The 20,253-nt window shown below is 40.7% G+C and overlaps 2 protein-coding genes and 1 pseudogene across 2 annotated transcripts; 2 read left to right on the top strand and 1 right to left on the bottom strand.

Moving 5' to 3' along the window:
• Positions 1 to 7,423: 7,423 nt before the first annotated feature.
• On the top strand, positions 7,424 to 9,166 carry LOC122651046. The gene has a single exon (XM_043844384.1). It carries the CDS (start codon positions 7,424 to 7,426, stop codon positions 9,164 to 9,166), a length of 1,743 nt encoding a protein of 580 aa, XP_043700319.1.
• Positions 9,167 to 9,307: 141 nt separating this feature from the next.
• Positions 9,308 to 16,244, top strand: LOC122651045 (annotated as a pseudogene).
• Positions 16,245 to 16,455: 211 nt separating this feature from the next.
• Positions 16,456 to 17,646, bottom strand: LOC122651043 (uncharacterized mitochondrial protein AtMg00550; the record flags this gene model as incomplete). The annotated part of the gene is made up of 2 exons (XM_043844383.1): positions 16,456 to 16,689; positions 17,560 to 17,646. Coding segments are annotated over 2 exons (321 nt in total), but the record flags the coding sequence as incomplete, so codon positions are not given.
• Between the last annotated feature and the right edge of the window lie 2,607 nt (positions 17,647 to 20,253).

Below are 20,253 nucleotides of genomic sequence, written 5' to 3'. Positions count from 1 at the left end.
AGGGTGAGTTCATATCCCGCATATATAAACCCTACAACACTTCCCACAGTTTTTTTTTTCCCTAAACCTCCCCTGGCAGGGGAATGTTAGATCTAGGCCTTCAATGGAACAAGATTTTGAAGTCTAGCTCTCCTGATGAGTGTTGAGAGATGGACCCCCAGATGTCGTGTTCAGTGAAGCTGTAATATTGGAGCTTTAACATTGGGATGAGGATTGGAAGACTTCTTTGAGTTGTATGTGAGACACTATAATTCATGTTTCTTAGCAGGACAACTTGAATCTTCAAGACATCCTCGTCTATTTTCTTGATGACTATAAGCATGTTTTCTGTGCATTTGGTTAAAATTTTGTTTTTCTGTATCAGCTCAAGGAGTGTTTGAATGGTTATTTCCACTCCTTGTTTTACTAGTTTGAGAGCAAGATTTCTTATGCAAATAGTTGCAAACAATATTTGAATTGTTTTTGTATCAGCTTAAGGAGTGTTTGGTGGGAATGGCTGTTTCCACTCCTTATTAGTTTGAGAGCAAGATTTCTTATGCAAATAGTTGCAAACAGTATTTGAAATCTCAGGCTTAGAACTAGCAGAAGTCGGAGCGGAAATAGCCGCTCCTGTGGTTGCTTGCTTGCTTGCATTAGACTGCCACCACTACAAGCAAAAATCATGTTTTGTGGGTAATCTTTTTTCCCTGCTTTAAAGTTGAAGGATTCATGTTTCAGAGTTCCATCATGTCATTCTTGTGCTAGTAGTGATGCTGGTTCTGGTACTTTTGAGATATCATGCCCATATACAACAGCTCTTCTTGTAAGATCTGTGCACTCAGTGGTTGTGGTTAGTATGTTTCTTCTATTTTGTTGATGTCTAAAGTCCTACATAAACTGTGCCATTAAACATTGTCGCAGAAGGGCTTCTCCCTTGAGAGTTGTTGGGCATTGATTTTGCTTGGAATCGAAGAAACCCGACAATTTGAATGCTTTCCTTGATGAGTTCTGTCAAGCAGCGTAGGGGGTTCAAATGTGAAGGTTACAATTTCCTCACCAGTTAGGTGGTTTAAGTCCTATGATGTGAATGAAGAATTAAAGCAAGATAAAGCCTTCATCATTTAAACAGTGCCCAAAGGCCTTAAATGATGATGATGCTGCGTGGAAACTTTCAAAATATAATCTGTTTGTTAAATTTCTTTCTTGTGAAAATTATGTCAATTCTGCATTTGATTTCGATGAACTGGTTAAAGTAGAACAATCTATCAATTGGCGTCTTGCAGTTGAAGAAATGTTTTGGTTAAAAAAATCATGACATAGTTATATTCTTCTTATAGTGATAGAAACACCAGATTATATAATCGTAAGGCAGAATGTTCGGCAACATACTATTGAGTATATTATTGATCTTGATGGGACTAAAGTTAGTTCTTCCCCCTGAGATTGCTAGGTATTAGCAGACTATCTTAGAAGGTTGTATACTACTAACTCTGTGCCCCTTTTTTTTTTTTTGGGGAGAAATGTTTTTATCTGTAGGCCCCTTAATCTGTAGTGCCTCTGAGTAAGAAATTAAAATTTTGATTTTTATTATAAGAGCTTTTAAGGCCCTTCGTGTGGATGGTTTTTACGCTCTTTTCTGTTCAGTACTTTTAGACCTTAAAAGGCAATTTATGTTGATTTGTTGTATCTATTTTTTAAAACTAGACTCTTACCTTTTGGGATCAATTACACACTGATAGCGTTGCTAATTAAGAAACAGGTGGTTGTTTTTGTAGAAGATTTTAGACTTCTATACCAGCACTCACATGTGTTTATCTCTCTTTTCTTTAGAATAAAGGATAGAGATCTTTTCATATGAGGAGGAGAGAGAGACTCATGGGAGTGCTGGCGTAAGCCACACTTCCAACCTCTTGAAAAGTTGGTTATGCTAGCGGTATACCAAATGTTAGCACCCTATGTGTCTATGGGTAAGGGTATACTGCTATACCCTACCTCTCCCTTATTTTATTGTACTTTTAGCCATTTTAGCAAAATTTTATTTTTTGTTTTTAAGTAGAAATTTTAGCGAGTCTAGCCTCAACTTCTAATGATCGATACTGAGCCTAAGAAAGAAATAGACTTGGACCATAGGCTCTAGAGAGAAGGAAGTGAACACTTCTAAACTGCTGGTCCTCATACAAGAGGCTGGACTTAGTTCGTTTACTTAAAATATTGGGAATGGGAATTAACCAAAATTAAAAAAGGGAAATAATTTCATAACCCACCTCTTACAACCCACTCCTAAAGTAAGGGTGGCAAAACCTAGCACGAACCGTTAAGACCGATAGAAACTGATCGGAAAAAACCTGGATCGAACTGAACCGATCCTTGTTGGATTGGTTTTGGACTGGGGTATGGCAAGATCGATTGAAAATCGGATTGTACCGGACTGACCGATAACAAACCAAAAATCGAACCGAATGAAATCGATAAAATAAATATTGAATATAAGGTTATGAATAGGTGAATTGATTATCCATTGATTTCAATATTAGTGAGCAAATTTCTGATTGTAAGGGGAATGAATTGTTACAAATCAATGAGTATGAGATTATGAAAAAAAAAGAAATTGATTTGTAAGCAGGCTTCTTCCATTGGTCTTCTTGTTTACTACACAAAATTAGTTAGTTATCAAATAAATGATTTGATGGTAGGGTAAATTTTGTGATTTGAATATTAATTTTCTTCTCAGTGACTATTCATTGATTTCAATTTTAATTATCTCCCCTTACAATTAATGATAATTATATGATTTGTAACAATGATTTCTCTACAAACTCTATTTATCCATTGATTTGAATATTAATTATTTATTCAGTGACGATTGATTTAAATATTAATTATCTTCCATTCTTTCCCATATAATTTATTCTTCTCTATTCGGATTACAACATGAGCATATCAAATCAATTTTCTTATTTTTAGTTGTATAGTTGTTTTGACTTGGGAAGGTGAATTGAAGTGTTTTTATCGAATATTTTCTCACTACAATTTATGAATTTAAGATTTCATTGTTGTTCAAACCCGAAAACCAATCAATCTAAACCGGTATTAACCAGATAGTGAAAAATAGAAACCGATCGAAAACCAAAGTTTCTTAACGGTTTGGCTTTTGTCTCACCATTTCGAGACCGAAACTGATTCAACCTAGACCGAAATCGAGCCGAACCGACCGTTTGACACCCCTATCCTAAAGTGATAATTTGATCATGGATTTCGGAATCAATATCAAATCTAGTCTTATGCGTCGATCTGTATCATCAAGGCTGATACTGGATCGGTGGTATGAAAATCAGGGAGGACAAAATAGTAAAAAAGAAAATGTATCGGAATCTTTGGGGCGAAAATCATTAGATCCTATTCGATACACTCAATCTATGTTAATATCAGTATCGGTGGTGACTGACCATGGCACTAATACCGCAGACTAAATTCCTGAATAGGATTCGACCCAAGACCTCGCTACAACCAATTTAGGTTCTTACCAACTAAAAGCTTATTAGCACTTTCCACATTTGCATTTTCCATCTTCTCCCACATCTAACTCCGTTGGCGTCCAAGTTAATAATCCTCTCCAATTCCTATAAGTGTGGCAGTGCGGCAGTGCGACAGTGCTAGGTGGAGATGTCAACATCTGGCAACTGCCTGATCCAACGGTCCATATAAATGAGTTCAGATTGATATGGATCGTTAGATACGACAGCTGCCAGTTGTTGACATCTCCACCTAGCACTACTGTATTGCCACACTTCAGGATTGGAAAAGGATTAAAATCCCCCAAATTCGGGATCATATTATAATTGGGAATAAAAAAATTTCTAAAATTCCGTGATTCTTTTAAGTTTTTTATTCAATACTTGGGGAACTTTAATTTAATTGATTTTCTGATATTTTACTGATTAAATAAGAAAGAATGATTAAAAATAAAAAAATCAAACAAACAGGTGATTCAAAAGAGGGTTAAAGAAACCGACTAGAATCAAAATCAGATTTGACTGATTTCGAATCAAATCGGACGATTCACCTAATCTGATTCTAATTACTAGAACAACTATGTGGGATGAAACAGTAGCCAGTTGAGTTGAAGAAACAGCTGTGATTTTTTAAGTATTTAAATATGAAACCAATCAAATCAAACCTGACAACAAAAGCTCCCTATGACTCTTGTCACCTAGCCCCAAAAAAATTGTCTTCTCTCTGCACATGGCTCATCAAACCCAAAAGGCCTTCTCTTCTCTCCTGGGACAAACCAAACCCACTTACCCACCTGGATTGGAAATTCAGAAAAGATAAGAAAAAGCTCTTAAACCTTCAATCTTACTTTCCAGCTTGGATTTTTCCTTTGAATTCCCTTTTGTGGACAGCAAAAAAGTCCCATATGTCATGTAATGTTCAATTAAGGTCTTCTGTTGTTATTTTCCGAAACTAGTTTCTCTTTTGGTAGCCTTCTTTTGTCATTTTTCTAGTTTTATTAATGCTTCTACAGATTTCTATCTCTTCACAAGAGAAAAAAAAAAAAAACAAAACTATACAAAAGATCCCCTGTGACGCACTGTTTCTTGATAAACAAATGAAAGGTCACATGGGTGGTTTGCTGGCATGACCTGATCATACGCATCAGCCAACAGCCCTCTCTTCATATTTCTTAGTTGTTTGGACTTTTGGATTGAATGCATAAACATGGCATTTGAGATCACAGTGCATCCCTGCTTCTCTTGCAACCTCTGTTTCTATATAAAATATTCTTGTGTACAGAGAGGGAATATAATTAAGCACATGATTCCGTATCTAAGATGGCTAATTTACTCAGATCCATATCTGTTTTTTCTTTTAATTAACATTTTAAACCAAACATAAGAACTGCCTCATGATTGAATCCTTTCTACTCCATCACTTTGAGAAACTGGTAGCCAGTAGCAATGGAACATTTTGATTCTTTGGAGTCTTTTTCTACTTCTAGAGAAGAAAAGGTAGAACCCATTGAGCTCTTGGAAGAGAACTGGTTCTTTAACAACTTGTTTCATAGAAGGAAAATCATGGTTAGATGTGCTTCTAATCCTACCCCTTCATGGAGTAGAAGCCAGCAAGAGATTGCTGTTAAAAGGTCTTATTCAGTCCCTAGCAATTCGCTTCGAACACCATCATTGCTACCTTGCATAGGGAGGCCTGAAGCAGTTGAAGTGGATCAAAGAAACCAAAAAACCTCTAAGGTACCATAACATGAAATTCCTATATTTGGGTTTTTATGTGTTCTTGGTAAATTTGAGTTCTTGTATAATGATATGGAGTAGTAGGACTCTCTGTTGATACTGTGATTTGAATACAGAGAATGATGCAGGGCACAAGTGTTGGGAGGAATAAAGTGCAGAAGGAATCAAAGGTGGATAGCCCATGTAAGGATTTTGAGAACCCATATGATAAACAATCCTCTTCAGTAACTGAAGAACTTTGGGAAGAAGGTCCAATTCATCATTATTTAGTGAGAACACCATCAATGCCACCAAGAATTGGAAGGGAGAAAGTAGCTGGGATGGAAGAAGGCGACGGCGGTGGATCCAGAAAATTTATGCGGCAGGCATCGTTTAACCCTTCAAGTGTCTTGCTACCACAGCATAACTCTAAGGTACTATACTATAAGAATCATCTCTTTTGGTTTACAGATCCATTGGATACCCAGAAGTTCTTAATGGATCTTTGTGCACTGAAGTACATTAGAACATTTACTTGAGAGTATTAAAATGGAACTGACTCAGCCTCCTGCACTTTGAATTCTGAGAATCTGTTGTGATTTTTTGAATAATATTGTGTTGTGAATAGAACAATGAAATGAGAGATAAGACTTATCTTTGGTAAAAAAAAAAAAAAAAAAAAACTACCAATCAAACGTATTGCAATGTAGCAGTGATTTAAGAACGACCACAAATTCGTCTACTGCAACAATCAAACTTGCAGATGTTAGCGAAAAATAGTGGGGATTGAGTCGTGCCACTGGTCACCCTCTTTAAGATTGTAGACAACCCCCTAGGTTGCAATCCAAATAACGTGAATTGACCTCCATGATGAAATAGCCCCAACAAGCCCCTCTAGTAGTTGTTGCACTCATTTAATGGAGCACATCGTTATACACCCGGGTTCTGCTCAATCAACAAGGACAAGAGTGTAAGGACAATTCTCAAAACAGTGATAATTGGAAGGAAAAAAACCAGAATTAGAGTTTGAGAGAGAGAGAGTATTTAAGAAAGCGATGGAGTTTATAATACTTAGAATCATATCTAAAGTGTCCAGGACAGGACGTTCTCTATGTAGAGGAGAGATGCACTTTTGAAACACAAGTCCAAAAGGGCCCAAAGGATGTCTCTCTAAGACAGAAGACACAGCAACTTAGTTGTTGCTGGTGTCCAATGTTTTTGGACGACATGCAATGCAAGATCACCAACGTCAGTGATGAGTCAGACGATGCTCATCTGACGTTGATAAAACCTCGTTCAATGTCGGACAGAGTATAAGGACACTTCTCAAAACAGTGAAAATTGAAGGGAAAACTAGAGTGAGGGTTTGAGAGAGAATGTGAAAAATAGAGGGAGGGAGACTTTAAAACACTTAGAAATATCATACTTAAATTTAAAGTGTCTAGGACGTCCTTGATTTATAGAGTAGAGGTGCACTTTTAAAACACATGGATGCGTCTCTCTAAGAGAGAACATAGAAACTTGGTCATTGCCGGCATCCAATGCATTTTAGACGATGTGCAACGCAAAATTGCTGACATCGTCGATGTAAAACCTCATTCAACATCGAACACAGTGTAATGGATGTTGGTAAGGTCCCTAACAAAAAACCTTAACTAACGCTAGTGAAGGAAAATTCGGATCTAAGTTCGACGGCAAGCAAATAGATATCACACACACACACACACACAGGACACCCCTGGGCTCGGCCTTTCTCAATGCATATGTGTGAAAATAAACCTGATACAGATCACACCCGGGCCCTCGATGACACCTCGACAGCCAACGTGACTTCAGGCCCAGATCCCATGCGTTCTCCACCGAGAATTCCTACTCGTCGTTCAGTTAGACAACCTCAACGCCCTGCAGCTTTACGTGATTACGTGTAATGCACTAAGGCTATTCCCACTCATGCAATTGAGATGTGAAAGTGTGAGGGACCCACAGTCTGTTAACAAACGTAGTATGAGTTTCCCTTCTGATGGGATATATAAGTGTAAGGTTCAGATTGGAGAGGACATAAAAGAATTAACTCCAACCTTCTCTGCTCTTTTTCTCTCTCTCGTCTTCTTCTTCTTCTTCCTCGTCTTCTTCCTCGTCTTCTCTTCTGCTCTAATTTCTCTCTCCTTTGCAGATAGTCTGTATCATTGGTCCGACCTGTCTCGGTCCTTTCCGGCATGGCTGAAGGCACGCGTCTCCGTCACCTAGATGAATCTGTCAAGGCCTTACAGGACCGCGCCACCGCTCACGATGATGCTCTTCAGGAGTTGCGTACTTCCATGATTGGTCACCAAACTTCGATAGCTGATATCTCCACCCAACTAATTGTTCTCACCGGTCAGTTGGAGCAGGTCTTTCGTCTGGCTCCGGCGTCACCCGATCTACGCCCTGGTATTCTCCCCATTCCCGGTGCTCCAATCCACACCGATCCTGCTCCTGCTCCCCCGATCCAGGGCCGCACTGTTCATTTGGAATTCCCACGCTTTGTCGGCACCGATCCAACGGGGTGGATATTCAAGGCGGAGCGATTTTTCGATTATCACCGGACTCCCGATGACCAGCGATTACTGATCTCCTCCTTCCACATGGACGATGAGGCTTTACAATGGTTTCAATGGATGTATCGATCGGCTCAGTTCACCACTTGGGCGCAATTCACCAGGGCTTTGGAGGTTCGTTTTGGTCCCACTGAGTTTGATGACCCGCAGGCTTCTTTGGCTAAACTCTCTCAGATTACCACCGTGTCGGAGTACCAGTCTCGCTTCGAGACTTTGGCCAACCGCACGACAGCCATTCCACCTTCCTTTTTGGTGAGTTGCTTTATCTCCGGCTTACGGCCGGACATTCGCAACGAAGTTATGGCATTTCGCCCTGCCACTATGTCTCACACGGTGAGTCTCGCGCGCCTGCAAGAGGCCAAGTTGCTGGAGCTTCGCCGCCCCCTGTTCCGTTCGTCGACTGCTCGTGGTTCCTCTTCGCTACCAGTACCTGCTATTCCCCTATCCACGGCTCCTGCCCCCCCCATGGCACTGCCACCGGCACCTTCGCGCTTCCCTATTAAGCGTTTATCTTCGGCCGAGATGCAGCAGCGTCGTGATAAAGGGCTCTGCTACAACTGCGACGAGCGATTCACGATCGGCCATCGTTGCAAGAATCGTATGCTGTTTCTCCTTGAACCAGATGACGGGCCTCCCTCCGTTGTTCCCACTGAGGACTTTGTGTCCATCGAGATCCATGACACCGCCAGCCCGGACGTGGAGCCTTCCCCGGAGCTTTCGTATCACTCCTTGATTGGCAGCAACAACCCTTCTACTCTCCGGTTTACTGGCTATTTGGCTGGCTCCCCAATCCAGATTCTGGTCGACGGTGGCAGTACGCACAATTTTATACAAAGTCGCGTAGCGCGCCACCTGAATTTGCCGATTGAAGCCGCCCCTCGTATCAACGTCATGGTTGGTAGCGGTAATCGCCTACAGTGCGAAGGCATGATCAAACACTTACAGGTATCCGTTCCCCCTCGCTCCTTCGTTATTGACACTTATGTACTGCCGCTATTTGGAGCAGATTTAGTACTCGGAGTACAGTGGCTAGCCACCTTGGGTCCTGTAGTTTTTGACTATAGTGTGCCTGCACTTGAATTTCACGTTGGATCTGAGCGAATTCGTCTGACTGGAGATTCCACTTTAGTTCCTCCTCCACTGCAATATCATAGTATGCGCAGATTACTTGATACTGATTCATTGGCTGAGATTTTTTGTTTGGAATCCCAACCATTATCCCTTCCCCAACCATTTGTGATAATGTCGCACTCAATTCTCTATTGCAACACCATGCCACTGTCTTCACCATTCCCCACTCTTTGCCCCCTCCACGTCCACAAGACCATGCCATCCACCTTCTACCTGACATCCAACCAGTAAATGTCCGTCCCTATCGGTACCCTACTTCCAAAAGGGTGAGATTGAGAAATTAGTAGCCGAGATGCTTACCGACGGTGTTATCAGGCCTAGTACTAGCCCCTTCTCCTCACCGGTGCTCTTGGTCAAGAAGAAGGATGGCACATGGCGCTTTTGGCGACCTATCGAGCGCTCAATGCGGTGACGATAAAGGACCGCTTTCCCATTCCCACAGTGGATGAATTACTAGATGAACTCCATGGCGCAACTTACTTCTCCAAGCTAGACTTGCGCCTGGGTATCACCAGATTCGTATTCGTGCAGGGGATGAACATAAGACAGCATTCCGCACTCATGATGGGCATTTTGAATTTTTGGTAATGCCCTTCGGCCTTACCAATGCCCCTTCCACGCTCCAAGCAACGATGAACAGCATCTTTAAACCATTTTTGCGTCGCTTCGTCGGTTCTTTGATGACTTATTGATTTACACCTCTTCTTGGGCTGCATCTCCAACACTTGCATGCTGTCCCGACCACTTTGGCTGATCATAAATTGTATGCTAAGCAATCCAAATGTGCATTTGGACAGAGACAAATTGAGTATCTTGGGCATATTGTTTCAACTCAGTGGAGTTCAAATGGATCCTTCAAGATTATCGCGTGATGGGGTGGCCAGTCCTACGACCCTCAAAGAGCTTCGCGGCTTCTTGGGTCTCACGGGTACTACCGCCGCTTGTGCGGGTTATGCTCAAATTGCTGCCCCCATGACGGACTTGTTGAAACGTGATGCCTTTATATGGAACAATGCAGCCCAAGAGCGCTTGACGCTCAGCGCTTGCCATGACCACTCGCCCGGTGTTGCGCCTTCCCGATTTCCTTGCCGCTTACTTATAGCTTGAAACCGACGCCCGGTGTTGGTATTGGGGCCATTCTCGGCCAAGAGCACCACCCCGTGGCTTTTTTCAAAAGAAATTATCACCACAAATGCAATCCGCCTCGACGTATGTTCGCGAAATGTATGCCATCACTCAGCGGTAATGAAATGGCGACAGATTCTTGGGTAGGCGTTTCACCATTAAGACCGATCGTAGTCTTAAAGAGCTCTCCAACCAAGTGATTCAAACTCCGGAGCAGCAGCATTGGCTGTCCAAGCTCTTGGGTTTCATTTTTGATATTGTCTACCAACCGGGTAGAGAAAATACAGGGGCTGATGCGTTGTCTAGAGCCCCCCGACCTCAAAGACCCCGCTGGTTTTTACTTGCCCAACTCGGATTTTTGGCCCAGCTTGCGGGGGAAGTCACCACTCACCCCGAGCCCGAGCCATCACCGAGACGCTCGCTAAAGACCCTTCGCATTGCCTCACTACTCTCTCCGTCAAGGGCTTCTATATTACAAACAGCCTGCCCTTCCCTCGATTCCGCCTTTGTCGATTATTTTTAGCGTAATTCCACTCATCTCCAATTGGGGGCATGCTGGCTTCCATCGCACTTATAGCGTAATAGCAGGGAGTTTATACTGAAAGGCATGAGAGCCTACATAAAGCAATATATTGCCTCTTGTGCCATTTGTCAAAAATGAAGGTGCTTACTACGCCCTCGCCGGCTTACTCCAGCCATTGCCGATACCCGAACAAATCTGGGAAGATTTGTCAATGGATTTTATCACGGATTGCCTTCTTCAATGGGTAAAACAGCTATACTGTGGTGGTCGATCGCCTCTCCAAGTATGCACATTTCTGTGCTCTCCCCTAATTTCACAAGCACTAAAGTGGCTGAGTTGTTCACCAATCACATTACTAAACTCCATGGCATCCCACGTTCCATTGTAAGTGACCGGGACCCTCTATTTTTGAGTAATTTTTGGAAGGAATTGTTCCGTCTTCAAGGAACTACCTTGGCCATGAGCACGGCCTATCACCCGCAATCCGATGGCCAGACGGAGGTGGTCAATCGCTGTTTGGAGATGTATCTTCGGTGCTTTGTCTCGGATACCCCGAAACTGTGGGTTAAATTCCTCCATTGGGCTGAGTTCTGGTACAACACGGCATTCCACTCGACAACGGGCATGACACCTTTCGAAGCGGTTTATGGTCGCCATCCCCGACATTACACCGCTACATTCACGACGGTTCTGGGAATGAGGCCGTCAATCATGAGTTACGTTCCAGGGATGAAACACTTCGGGCACTCAAGCTCAACCTTGCCCGTGCGCAAGCTCGCATGAAAACACAGGCTGATAAGGGGCGTACTGACCGTGAATTCTCTGTGGGTGATTGGGTATTGGTCAAACTCAAACCATATCGCCAGCAATCTCTTGCTCACAGAGCTCATCAGAAGCTTGGGCGTCGATATTTTGGGCCTTTCATGGTTCTGGCCCGGATTGGTAAGGTAGCATATAAGTTGGATCTGCCATCCACAGCTCGTCTGCACCCGGTCTTCCATGTATCGCTTCTTAAGGGCTTCATGGGATCTCCTCCGACTCAGTCAGGGTAAACAATTTTTTTTTGTTTTTTGTTTTTTGGGTTTTTTTTTTTGTTTTTTTTTTTTTTTTTTTTTTTTTTTTTTTTGGTTGGGTGGGGGGGGGGGGGGGGGGGGGGGAAATGTTTTTTTGTTTTTTTTTTTTTTTTTTTTTGAGTGTTTTTTTGGGTGGGTGTGGGGGGTGGGGGGTGATATTTTTTTTTTTTTTTTTTTTTTTTTTTTTTTTTTTTTTTTTTTTTTTTTTTTTTTTTTTTTTTTTTTTTTTTTTTTTTTTTTTTTTTTTTTTTTTTTTTTTTTTGGAAGTAGTTTTTTACCCCAAACCCCGGGAGACAAGAGAGCATAGTGAGCTTTCCTTTTCTGGAATGCTACCTACCCTTATAGTTCCCATTATATAATATAAACGTCACTCTACTCTTCCATAAGCAATGTGAGACGGGGGAGGTGATAGGTTCAAATTTCTGGACAAATTTTTAGTTTTCTTCTCTCTCATATCTGACTTTTCTGAAAATTTGTCTTTTTTCAGATCATCACACCAAGTCCTAGCATTCAAAGTCACCGTAGGCGAAGAGAAATAAAGGTGGATGAGAGTGAGCGCTCTTGTTCAAGTAGAGACACCAATAGGACTCTAAGTCGCTCAAAGACAAAGAGCGATCTTGAGATTGAAGAATTACAAGGTTTCATGGACTTGGGTTTCACATTCAACAAAGAAGACCTGAACCCAAGTGTGGTGAACATAATTCCTGGACTGAAAGTCAGGAACGAAGCAAACTGGGATGAAGACAAGGCCATGAGTAGACCTTATCTTTCTGAAGCATGGCTTGTTAAAACATCAGCTCCTCCTCTGATGCCCAATTGGGTTGATAGCAAATCAGTAAGAGACATGAAGGAACAACTCAAATTCTGGGCTCGTGCTGTGGCATCTAACGTGCGTCAAGAATGCTAAAAACAATTCCATTTTGATCCCTCTAATCCTATGTATATTCAATTTTGTGCTGTGGTGTAAAAGGTCAATAAAACCTCCATTCTGATTTCTGTTCTGCTTTCTCCAAATTATCTATATATATATATATATATATATATATATATATATATATATATATATAATGAATGCATAAAAAGGAACTTGTTTAAGAAAGTCAAGCCAGTTTAGGCAAATCTTAGGGAATTAACATCTACAGTACTGACACTTACCGTATCCCTCCAGAAGCTCTAATACCACGAGGAACAGGGGAAGATGAGTTAGAATCTTGGTAGAATGTGCCTAGGAGATTAGGTTATCAAGCCATTGAGAATACTACATGAGCTAAATGTTAAACAAGTTAGAAATCTAGCATTCTCAAGCTTTGTTTTAGATGTTGAACAAAGCTCATTCGATATCAAATTCTGAGTTTTTCCTAAAGTTGGACACTATGTTTTCACAGAATTCACCACCTCTAAGACTTTGGGAGGACTCCTAGGGTTCCAAAAACAGTCCAAATAAATTTCTTGGACCCCAAGAGAGTGGGGTATGATAAAACACAAAACTAACTGGATATCCATTGGTTGAAGCATTTTATTTCATTTACAATATGGATGTCATCGGATATTCAAAAATCCGTATTCAAATCGCGTTGGTATCCATTTATAAGATTCTGAATCCGTTCGAAAACGAATCAAAGACGAATATGATAATCCCTCTATCCAATCAATTGCATAGGGTTATACCAAATGCAGCAGTAGATGCTCCTGCGAATCAGGAATAGAGAGAATTGCTTCTCTCACGATCGGTCTCTCTGTCTATGATGTGATTGATGCCTCTGTTCTTCATCCATTTCAGTCTCACCTTCACCAGTCCCACCATTGGAGGTGTTGGTGAAGCTTGCTGATTTCACAGGCATGGGTTGTGAGACAAATCTCCATAGAAGAAAGTAGAGAGTTGCACTCGTGTGTTCCCTTCCTCATTTTGGAACGAGCAAGAATAGCTGATGGAAGCTCCTTTTTTAGACATCAATGTTGTCAATTTTAAAGCAATTTAAGAGCCAGTTTCTCCTCTATTACAGGCTCTTCTTGTAAGAATAGGGATAGAAAGTCATGTGCCCTTCATCGCTCAATTATTAATCATAGTGAGGTTGGGCTACCATAACTAAAACCACTTCTCAAAAGATGCCAACTGATGAGAATTTTTGCAATCTGAGTTTCTACAAGAATGGTCATAAGTTTAGAGACATGCTAATGAGGTTTATTATAGAAATCACTTGTGCCTTTGAGGCAACTTTTGCTGAAACTAGACTCCTTTGCAGTCCCAATAGTTTCCAAGTAACAATTAATGCAATTTCGATGACGATACAATTTCTTCTTTTTGACTCTTTTTACTGTGAAATATAACATTTTCTATAAAAATTTTAAAAAAAAATGTAACACTTGGATTTCTCTCCCGGCTTCACCGTTCACATGTCCCACCGAGCCAGCTTCTTTCTCTTCGGTTATCCAAGGACAAGAGAGGTACTAGCATTGAGGCAAGGTTTGCTGGGAATTTTTATCTTCTACGATTCCCTGCTGCCCGGTACAATTCCCTACATTCTCTAATAAGAGGGGGTGGATCCCACTCGGACAGAGTGTTCGGTCAGGAGAGGGAATGATCATTTTGCCATGTTTGTTAGAGATTGTAGGAAATTATACCGGTCTGGGAACCGGGCGATAAAGGTATTAGAAGCAATAATTACTTGTCTTCAGGTTGAGTCGGATAAAAATACCTTGATATCCTACATCGCTAGTTTGTTTGTTTTTTTGGGGGTAAGATCCTACATTACTAGTGAGCTTCAACAAGCTACACTTGAAGTTTATAGCATCGTCCAAGGACATCAAATACTTAGCTACCTTTTTGAGTTAAATGATCATAATAAGCTGAAGCCAAAGAAAAATATAACCCAAACAGGTCTGTGTAGAGTAAGCCACACGAAAGAAAAGATTTCTGGGAAGAAAGAACGGGGATTCTCCAATGTCGACCACCAGAACGGGGATCGACCACCATCTTTGAAGCCTACAGAAAGAGAGTAAGAAATCTGAAGATCTATGGGTTTCACATGTTCGGAGATCCAGGATGCCCAATTGATCTATCAGGTTCGGTTAGGGACAACATTAGAGTGTTCATTGAAGAATGTGGGGAGTTCCAACAACACCACGTCAAGGGGATGCGGACTTGGTGTTCAAAGCTGGTTAATGAGAACAATGGCGTCGCTCTTCCTCTACAGTTGAAGAGAGCGTGAAATACTCCCGTCGCCCTTTCTGCGATCACTGCCGATATGCTGGTGAGTTTAGGTTCAGCTTAATATTATTCGATTGTGGTTTTGGCTGAATTGGGAATTAGGGTTTGATTTTCAAAGATAGGGTTTGATTTTCTCTGATTCTGTGATTACTGTCGATGTGCTGGTGGGAGTGACTTCAGCTTATTGTTGTTAGATTGTGGTTTTCATTCGATTAGGTTTTAGAATTGGGAATCAGGGTTTGATTTTCTCTGATTCTGAAAGTGAGTTCTTGATGTCTTTCAGGATGGAGCGAAACGCCAGTACCACTTGATAATTCCGATCGACGACGAGTGGACTAGGCCGCTGGGACACGTGTTTTCGACCTTCAAAATCACGTCTTACATGGTTTAATTCATTGTAATGGGTGTGGTCACCTTCTCTGCATCAACGGACTCGAAGGGGGTTCAAAGTCTCTGTACGGGAGAGAGATCATGGATCTCTGGGACCGCATTTGCACGCAATTCCGAACTTGGTAAAATAGAATGTCTGAATTTTTTCAATTTTGAAAGTTTATATTTTAAAATACTGAGTATTCTGTTCTTGTTTTCTTGCCGTTGGAAAATTATGGTGGTAGATTTGTCGACAAAGAGATCCATGGATCTCCGATTTCTTCACGGCGTCGAATATGGGCACTCCTGGTTCGGGCGTTGGGTTTACAAGTTCCACCGTGGGTGCTTCGCATTAACAGAAGAGCAATACGACAAAGGAATTGAAATACTCAGATGCTTGAATCTCGACGAAATCCTCTGACACTTTATCGATACCGTGAAAGAGGAACAACTCAAAATCTTAATTCGAAAGTTTAGAGACGCAAGCGAAACCAAATTAATCACCCTGGAAGATCTCTTGCGCTTTATGCTGACCTGCCGAGCTCTAGTTCAGAGGAAAGTCACAAAATCAACCTCTAAACATCTCCACCAAATTTGGAGAAATCAGTAAAGGTCAGAAAGCTCTCTCCTTTCGTTGCAAGCACAGAGAGTAGCAGATGGGCTCCAAGATGGTTGGAATACGTCGTTGGAGTCATCTTCGAAGCATTGAAAGAGCAAAAAGCAACCAACAAACTTGGGATGTCATGGCAGGTGCTTCGTGACGCAGCACGGTATCATATTGGCAACACGGGTCTTATTGATTTCGTCTTAAAATCCCTGAGTAACTATATTATCGGCCATCATGTGGTGCATCGTGCTGTAAATCCGTACACCAAAATGCTGGAATTCACAATTGCGAAGGTCGTTGATGAAGTTGCAGAGGCGCCTCTGCAACTTCATCAACCACATGATCTATGGGAGCTATGCTACTTGCTTCCTCTGCAACTTCATCAACGACCTCCGCAATTGTGAATTCCAGCATTTTGGTGCACGGATTTACAGCACAAGGCACCACATGATGGCCGATAATATAGTTACTCAGGGATTACAAGACTAAATCAATAAGACCCGTGTTGCCAATATGATACCGTGTTGCATCACGAAGCTCCTACGGTGACATTCCAAGTTTGTTGGTCGCTTTCTTCTCTTTCAATGCATCAAAGATGACTCCAGCGGCATATTTTCACCGTCTTGGAGCCCATCTGCTGCTCTCTGTGTTTGCAACAAAAGGAGAGAGCTTTCTGACCTTCACTGATTTATCCAAATTTGGTGGAGACTTACGTTTAGAGGTTGATTTTATGACTTTCCTCTGAACTGGAGCTCGGCAAGTCAGCATAAAGCGCAGGAGATCTCTCAGGGTGATTAATTTGGTTTCGCTTGCATCTCTGAACTTCCGAATTATGATTTTGAGTTGTTCCTCTTTGGCGGTATCGATAAAGTGGCAGAGGATTTCGTCAAGATTCAAACATCTGAGTATTTCGGTCTTCTTGATCTCTTCCCGACCCAAGAGATCTCCTCGGGAATCATATCAGCCTTAGAGTGTTCGAGCTCCACTGACAGGGAAAACAAGTTCAAGGCAGCTCAATTTTGCAGCATTCTCTGGTTTATTTGGAACGGCTATTGGGACCTGATCTACAGAAGTGCTCCATTCAACTCTAATGTCATTATTTTGAGAGCCATCTCTAGCGCCAATGACCAAATACATAATTGCCATGTGCCTCCCAAGCCCCCGATAAGACTCATTAAATGGATTGCCCCCCCTATTGGCTTTGTGAAATTCAACGTGGATGGAGCCAGTCACGGCAATCCGGGTAGCGTTGACATTGGAGGGGTTTGTAGAGATCACAACTCAGTCTTCTTATGCAGCTTTGCTCAGAGAATTGGGTGGAATTATGCTCTAGTTGCAAAAGTGTTAGCTACTCATCGATAATTGCTGCCAGCATGGGCTTTAAAAACTTGATCATTGAAAGTGATAATTTGCTAGTTGTTAATCTGCTCAAGGACGCCAGGAAAGCACCCCCTTGGAGGATCACTTCCATCATTGAAGATTGTCGCATCTACTCTGAGGTGTTCGATTGCATCTTTTACCTTCATTCTCTTATAGAAGTTAACTCAATTAGCGTCTTTTGGAACCAATGCTCAACAGGATTTTTCTTGGTTTTTCACCCCTCCGGATTGTATCTCTTTGCTCTTGTACTTTGATTGTTCTGGAACAAGCGTTAATAAACTTTCTTTATTAAAAAAAAAAAAGTATTTCAATTCCTTTGTCGTATTGCTCTTCTATTACTCCGAAGCACCCACGGTGGAACTTGTAAACCCAGCGCCCAAACCAGGAGTGCCCATATGCGACGCCGTGAAGAAAACGGTGAAGTAGTTAATATGGCATTAATTAATCTATGAAGTTGAAGGAGATTTATTTTTTAATTTTTGGTAAAAGTCGATAGAGATTTATGTTTTTTTTCAGTTAAATATAGATAGAGATTTATTAGTGTCTAGCAAAAGGTATACGGAACGTCCTCGTGAAGTAACGAAGACTCAATTGTAAAAATTAAATAATTATTAATTAGTCAAATCGTTAATAACGGTTTAGTTGAAAAATGTCAATAATCAAACTGAATAGAGTGAGAGTTTGATCGATGTTGGTCTCTGCTTTGAAGATTCATGGAAATTAGAATTAAAATTAGAATTAATCCAAGAACGTGCTCTGTTGGCTTATGATGATGCACTAACATGGGAATGAGAAGGTTTCTTGTGTTCTAGGGAGGGTATGACATAAAATTTGATAATAACTTAATTTGGATCTAAAATTTGACATGTGATGTTCTATATAAATCATCTCTTAAGTATCCAACAGTAAGATTTACCGTTTAAACCTTTATGTGGTGGAACTTTGACATTCTTACTAGGAAACCAGTCACTTGGTTTGCGTACACTAGAGAAGGGAAAAAGGATAGGCACACTACCCGCTACATGCAGTAAACTAATAGGTGCCACCATTGGGGGCATGGAACGGGTATATAACGGGAATTCCTCGATCGCGCCGGTATCAAACCGGATCTGGCTCTCCTCCGTGGGCTTTACCATGATCAATCGATAGTTGTTCGGGAATTCCTCGATGGTGGCGCCGGTATCAGACCCTATGTGGATAACAGTACTGTAAAGTGTTATTGTTGGTTGTAGTGGGGTTTGGAAGGTGAAACATTTTTGGGTTGGAGGGTTGCATAGGAACAGTCCCTTGTGTTCCTCATTCGTGTTCTTCAATACAAGAAGGCCATTGTAGGATTCCTATTTCTTGGCTATGTTGGATAGGAAGTGAAAGGAGATATTGGGGACACCATAGTCATCAAAACTCGTCTTCTCCTTGTTCTTTTTCTCATTGTTCTTGGGTAACATATGTAACTCAATCTTGCCTCAGCCCAAGTCTTGTTGGATTAAGAATCCAGGGTCATCCATGAATAACGCTTGTTCCGAGTGTTTCCTTATGAAGAATTTTTCTGAGGCTCTGTTTGTTTCAGCATAAAATTTTACTTGAAAATTTTCACTTCAAAAAAATTGACATGTAAAATTTTACATGTTGAAAACTGTTACAATGTTTGTTTTTTTATGGAAAAAAGCATTGAAAAATTTTTCAACATATAAAATTTTACATTTACAAAGTAAAATTTACCAAAGAAAATTTTTCAGGTAAAATTTTACGCCGAAACACTTGTATTTGAAAAATTGCAAAATATTTTATAATAACATAATGATAAGTCATTTTCAAATTATTTTAATTTTTTTTTTTATATTCACTTGAAGAACTTTTAGGATTAAAACAATGGGCAACCCAAATAAGGTTATAAGTAGGGCTGTAAATGGATAACTGAAAATCTGAATTCAATCCGCATCGGCATTTATATCCGTTTAGGGATATCCGTATTCGTTTAGAGATATCCGTAAAAAAATCCGAATACTTCTATAAAAATCCTTCCAGAAAAAAATCCGAATACTTAATAATAAAAAATTAAGTAAATAATGATCTTGAGGGTATTTGAAGATTCAACAGGTTCTAGAATATGAGGAAAAGAGAATCATGATCTAGGAGATATGGATTGAGAGTGACTTGTATCCGCTAGGGGGTGGAAGGTCCGGGTTACACAAGGTAGAGATGTAAACGGATGATCGAAAATTCAAATTCGATTCGCATTTGAATCCGTTTAGAGGTATCCGTATTCGGCCAGGGAATATCCGAGTCGAGTCTGATCCGTTTACAGGTCTAGTTACAAGTTATAGATACAATGGAGTTGTCATTTAGGCCAAATTTGGTATGATTTCTATTTCAATTTTGGATTGATTTCATGAAATAATAGGGAACGCTCCCCCTAATAATATATATGGATCACATTTGGAAAACCAGGTTTTTCTCAACTCTACTCACTCTTTACAAATCTTGGTAACTTAGGCAAGTCAAAACTGGTGGTCAGGGCAAGTCAAATTTTTTTTTATTTAAGATCATCTTTCTTCTCATTCCCTGAGTGATGGGGATTGAGGCTATGGTTAATACATAGGTGGGGAAAAAAAGAGGAGAGGAGGGGAGCGCTAATATCAAAGACAACAAATGAAAATTCTAGGGTTTTGTTTAGAAGTAGATCAAACTTAGTCTATGAACAATATATGACCTAATTTAAAACAAAAAAAAAAAAAAAAAAAAAAGACCTCAGACTGAGTGAATTTCACAAGACTCAAGTAAAAACAACGAGTCAATGAAAACTCAAACTAACTCAGACATGGTTTGGTCATTTCTTAAACCTAGGTGTGTCTTCATGAATCCTTATTAGATTTCTTTTTTTTATTTTTTATTTATTCAATTCGGTTGATTTGCTTAAGTCAAAACCTGATTTTTTGACTATGATATGAAGTGAATGGAATCTCATTCACCATGGAGTGGGAGAGGACATGAAATAGTATCAGAAGGGCATTTTAGGAACATATTAAAATTTTA

This window comes from Telopea speciosissima, chromosome 2 (genome assembly GCF_018873765.1).
Source record: "Telopea speciosissima isolate NSW1024214 ecotype Mountain lineage chromosome 2, Tspe_v1, whole genome shotgun sequence".
In the NCBI taxonomy this organism is placed as follows: Eukaryota; Viridiplantae; Streptophyta; class Magnoliopsida; order Proteales; family Proteaceae; genus Telopea; species Telopea speciosissima.
The sequence above is the reverse complement of the archived record's forward strand: the minus strand, read 5'-3'. Positions and strand labels throughout refer to the sequence as shown.

Coding starts and splice junctions, on each gene's coding strand:
- LOC122651046 (XM_043844384.1), top strand. CDS start 7,424: ATGGCTGAAGGCACGCGTCTCCGTCACCTAGATGAATCTGTCAAGGCC.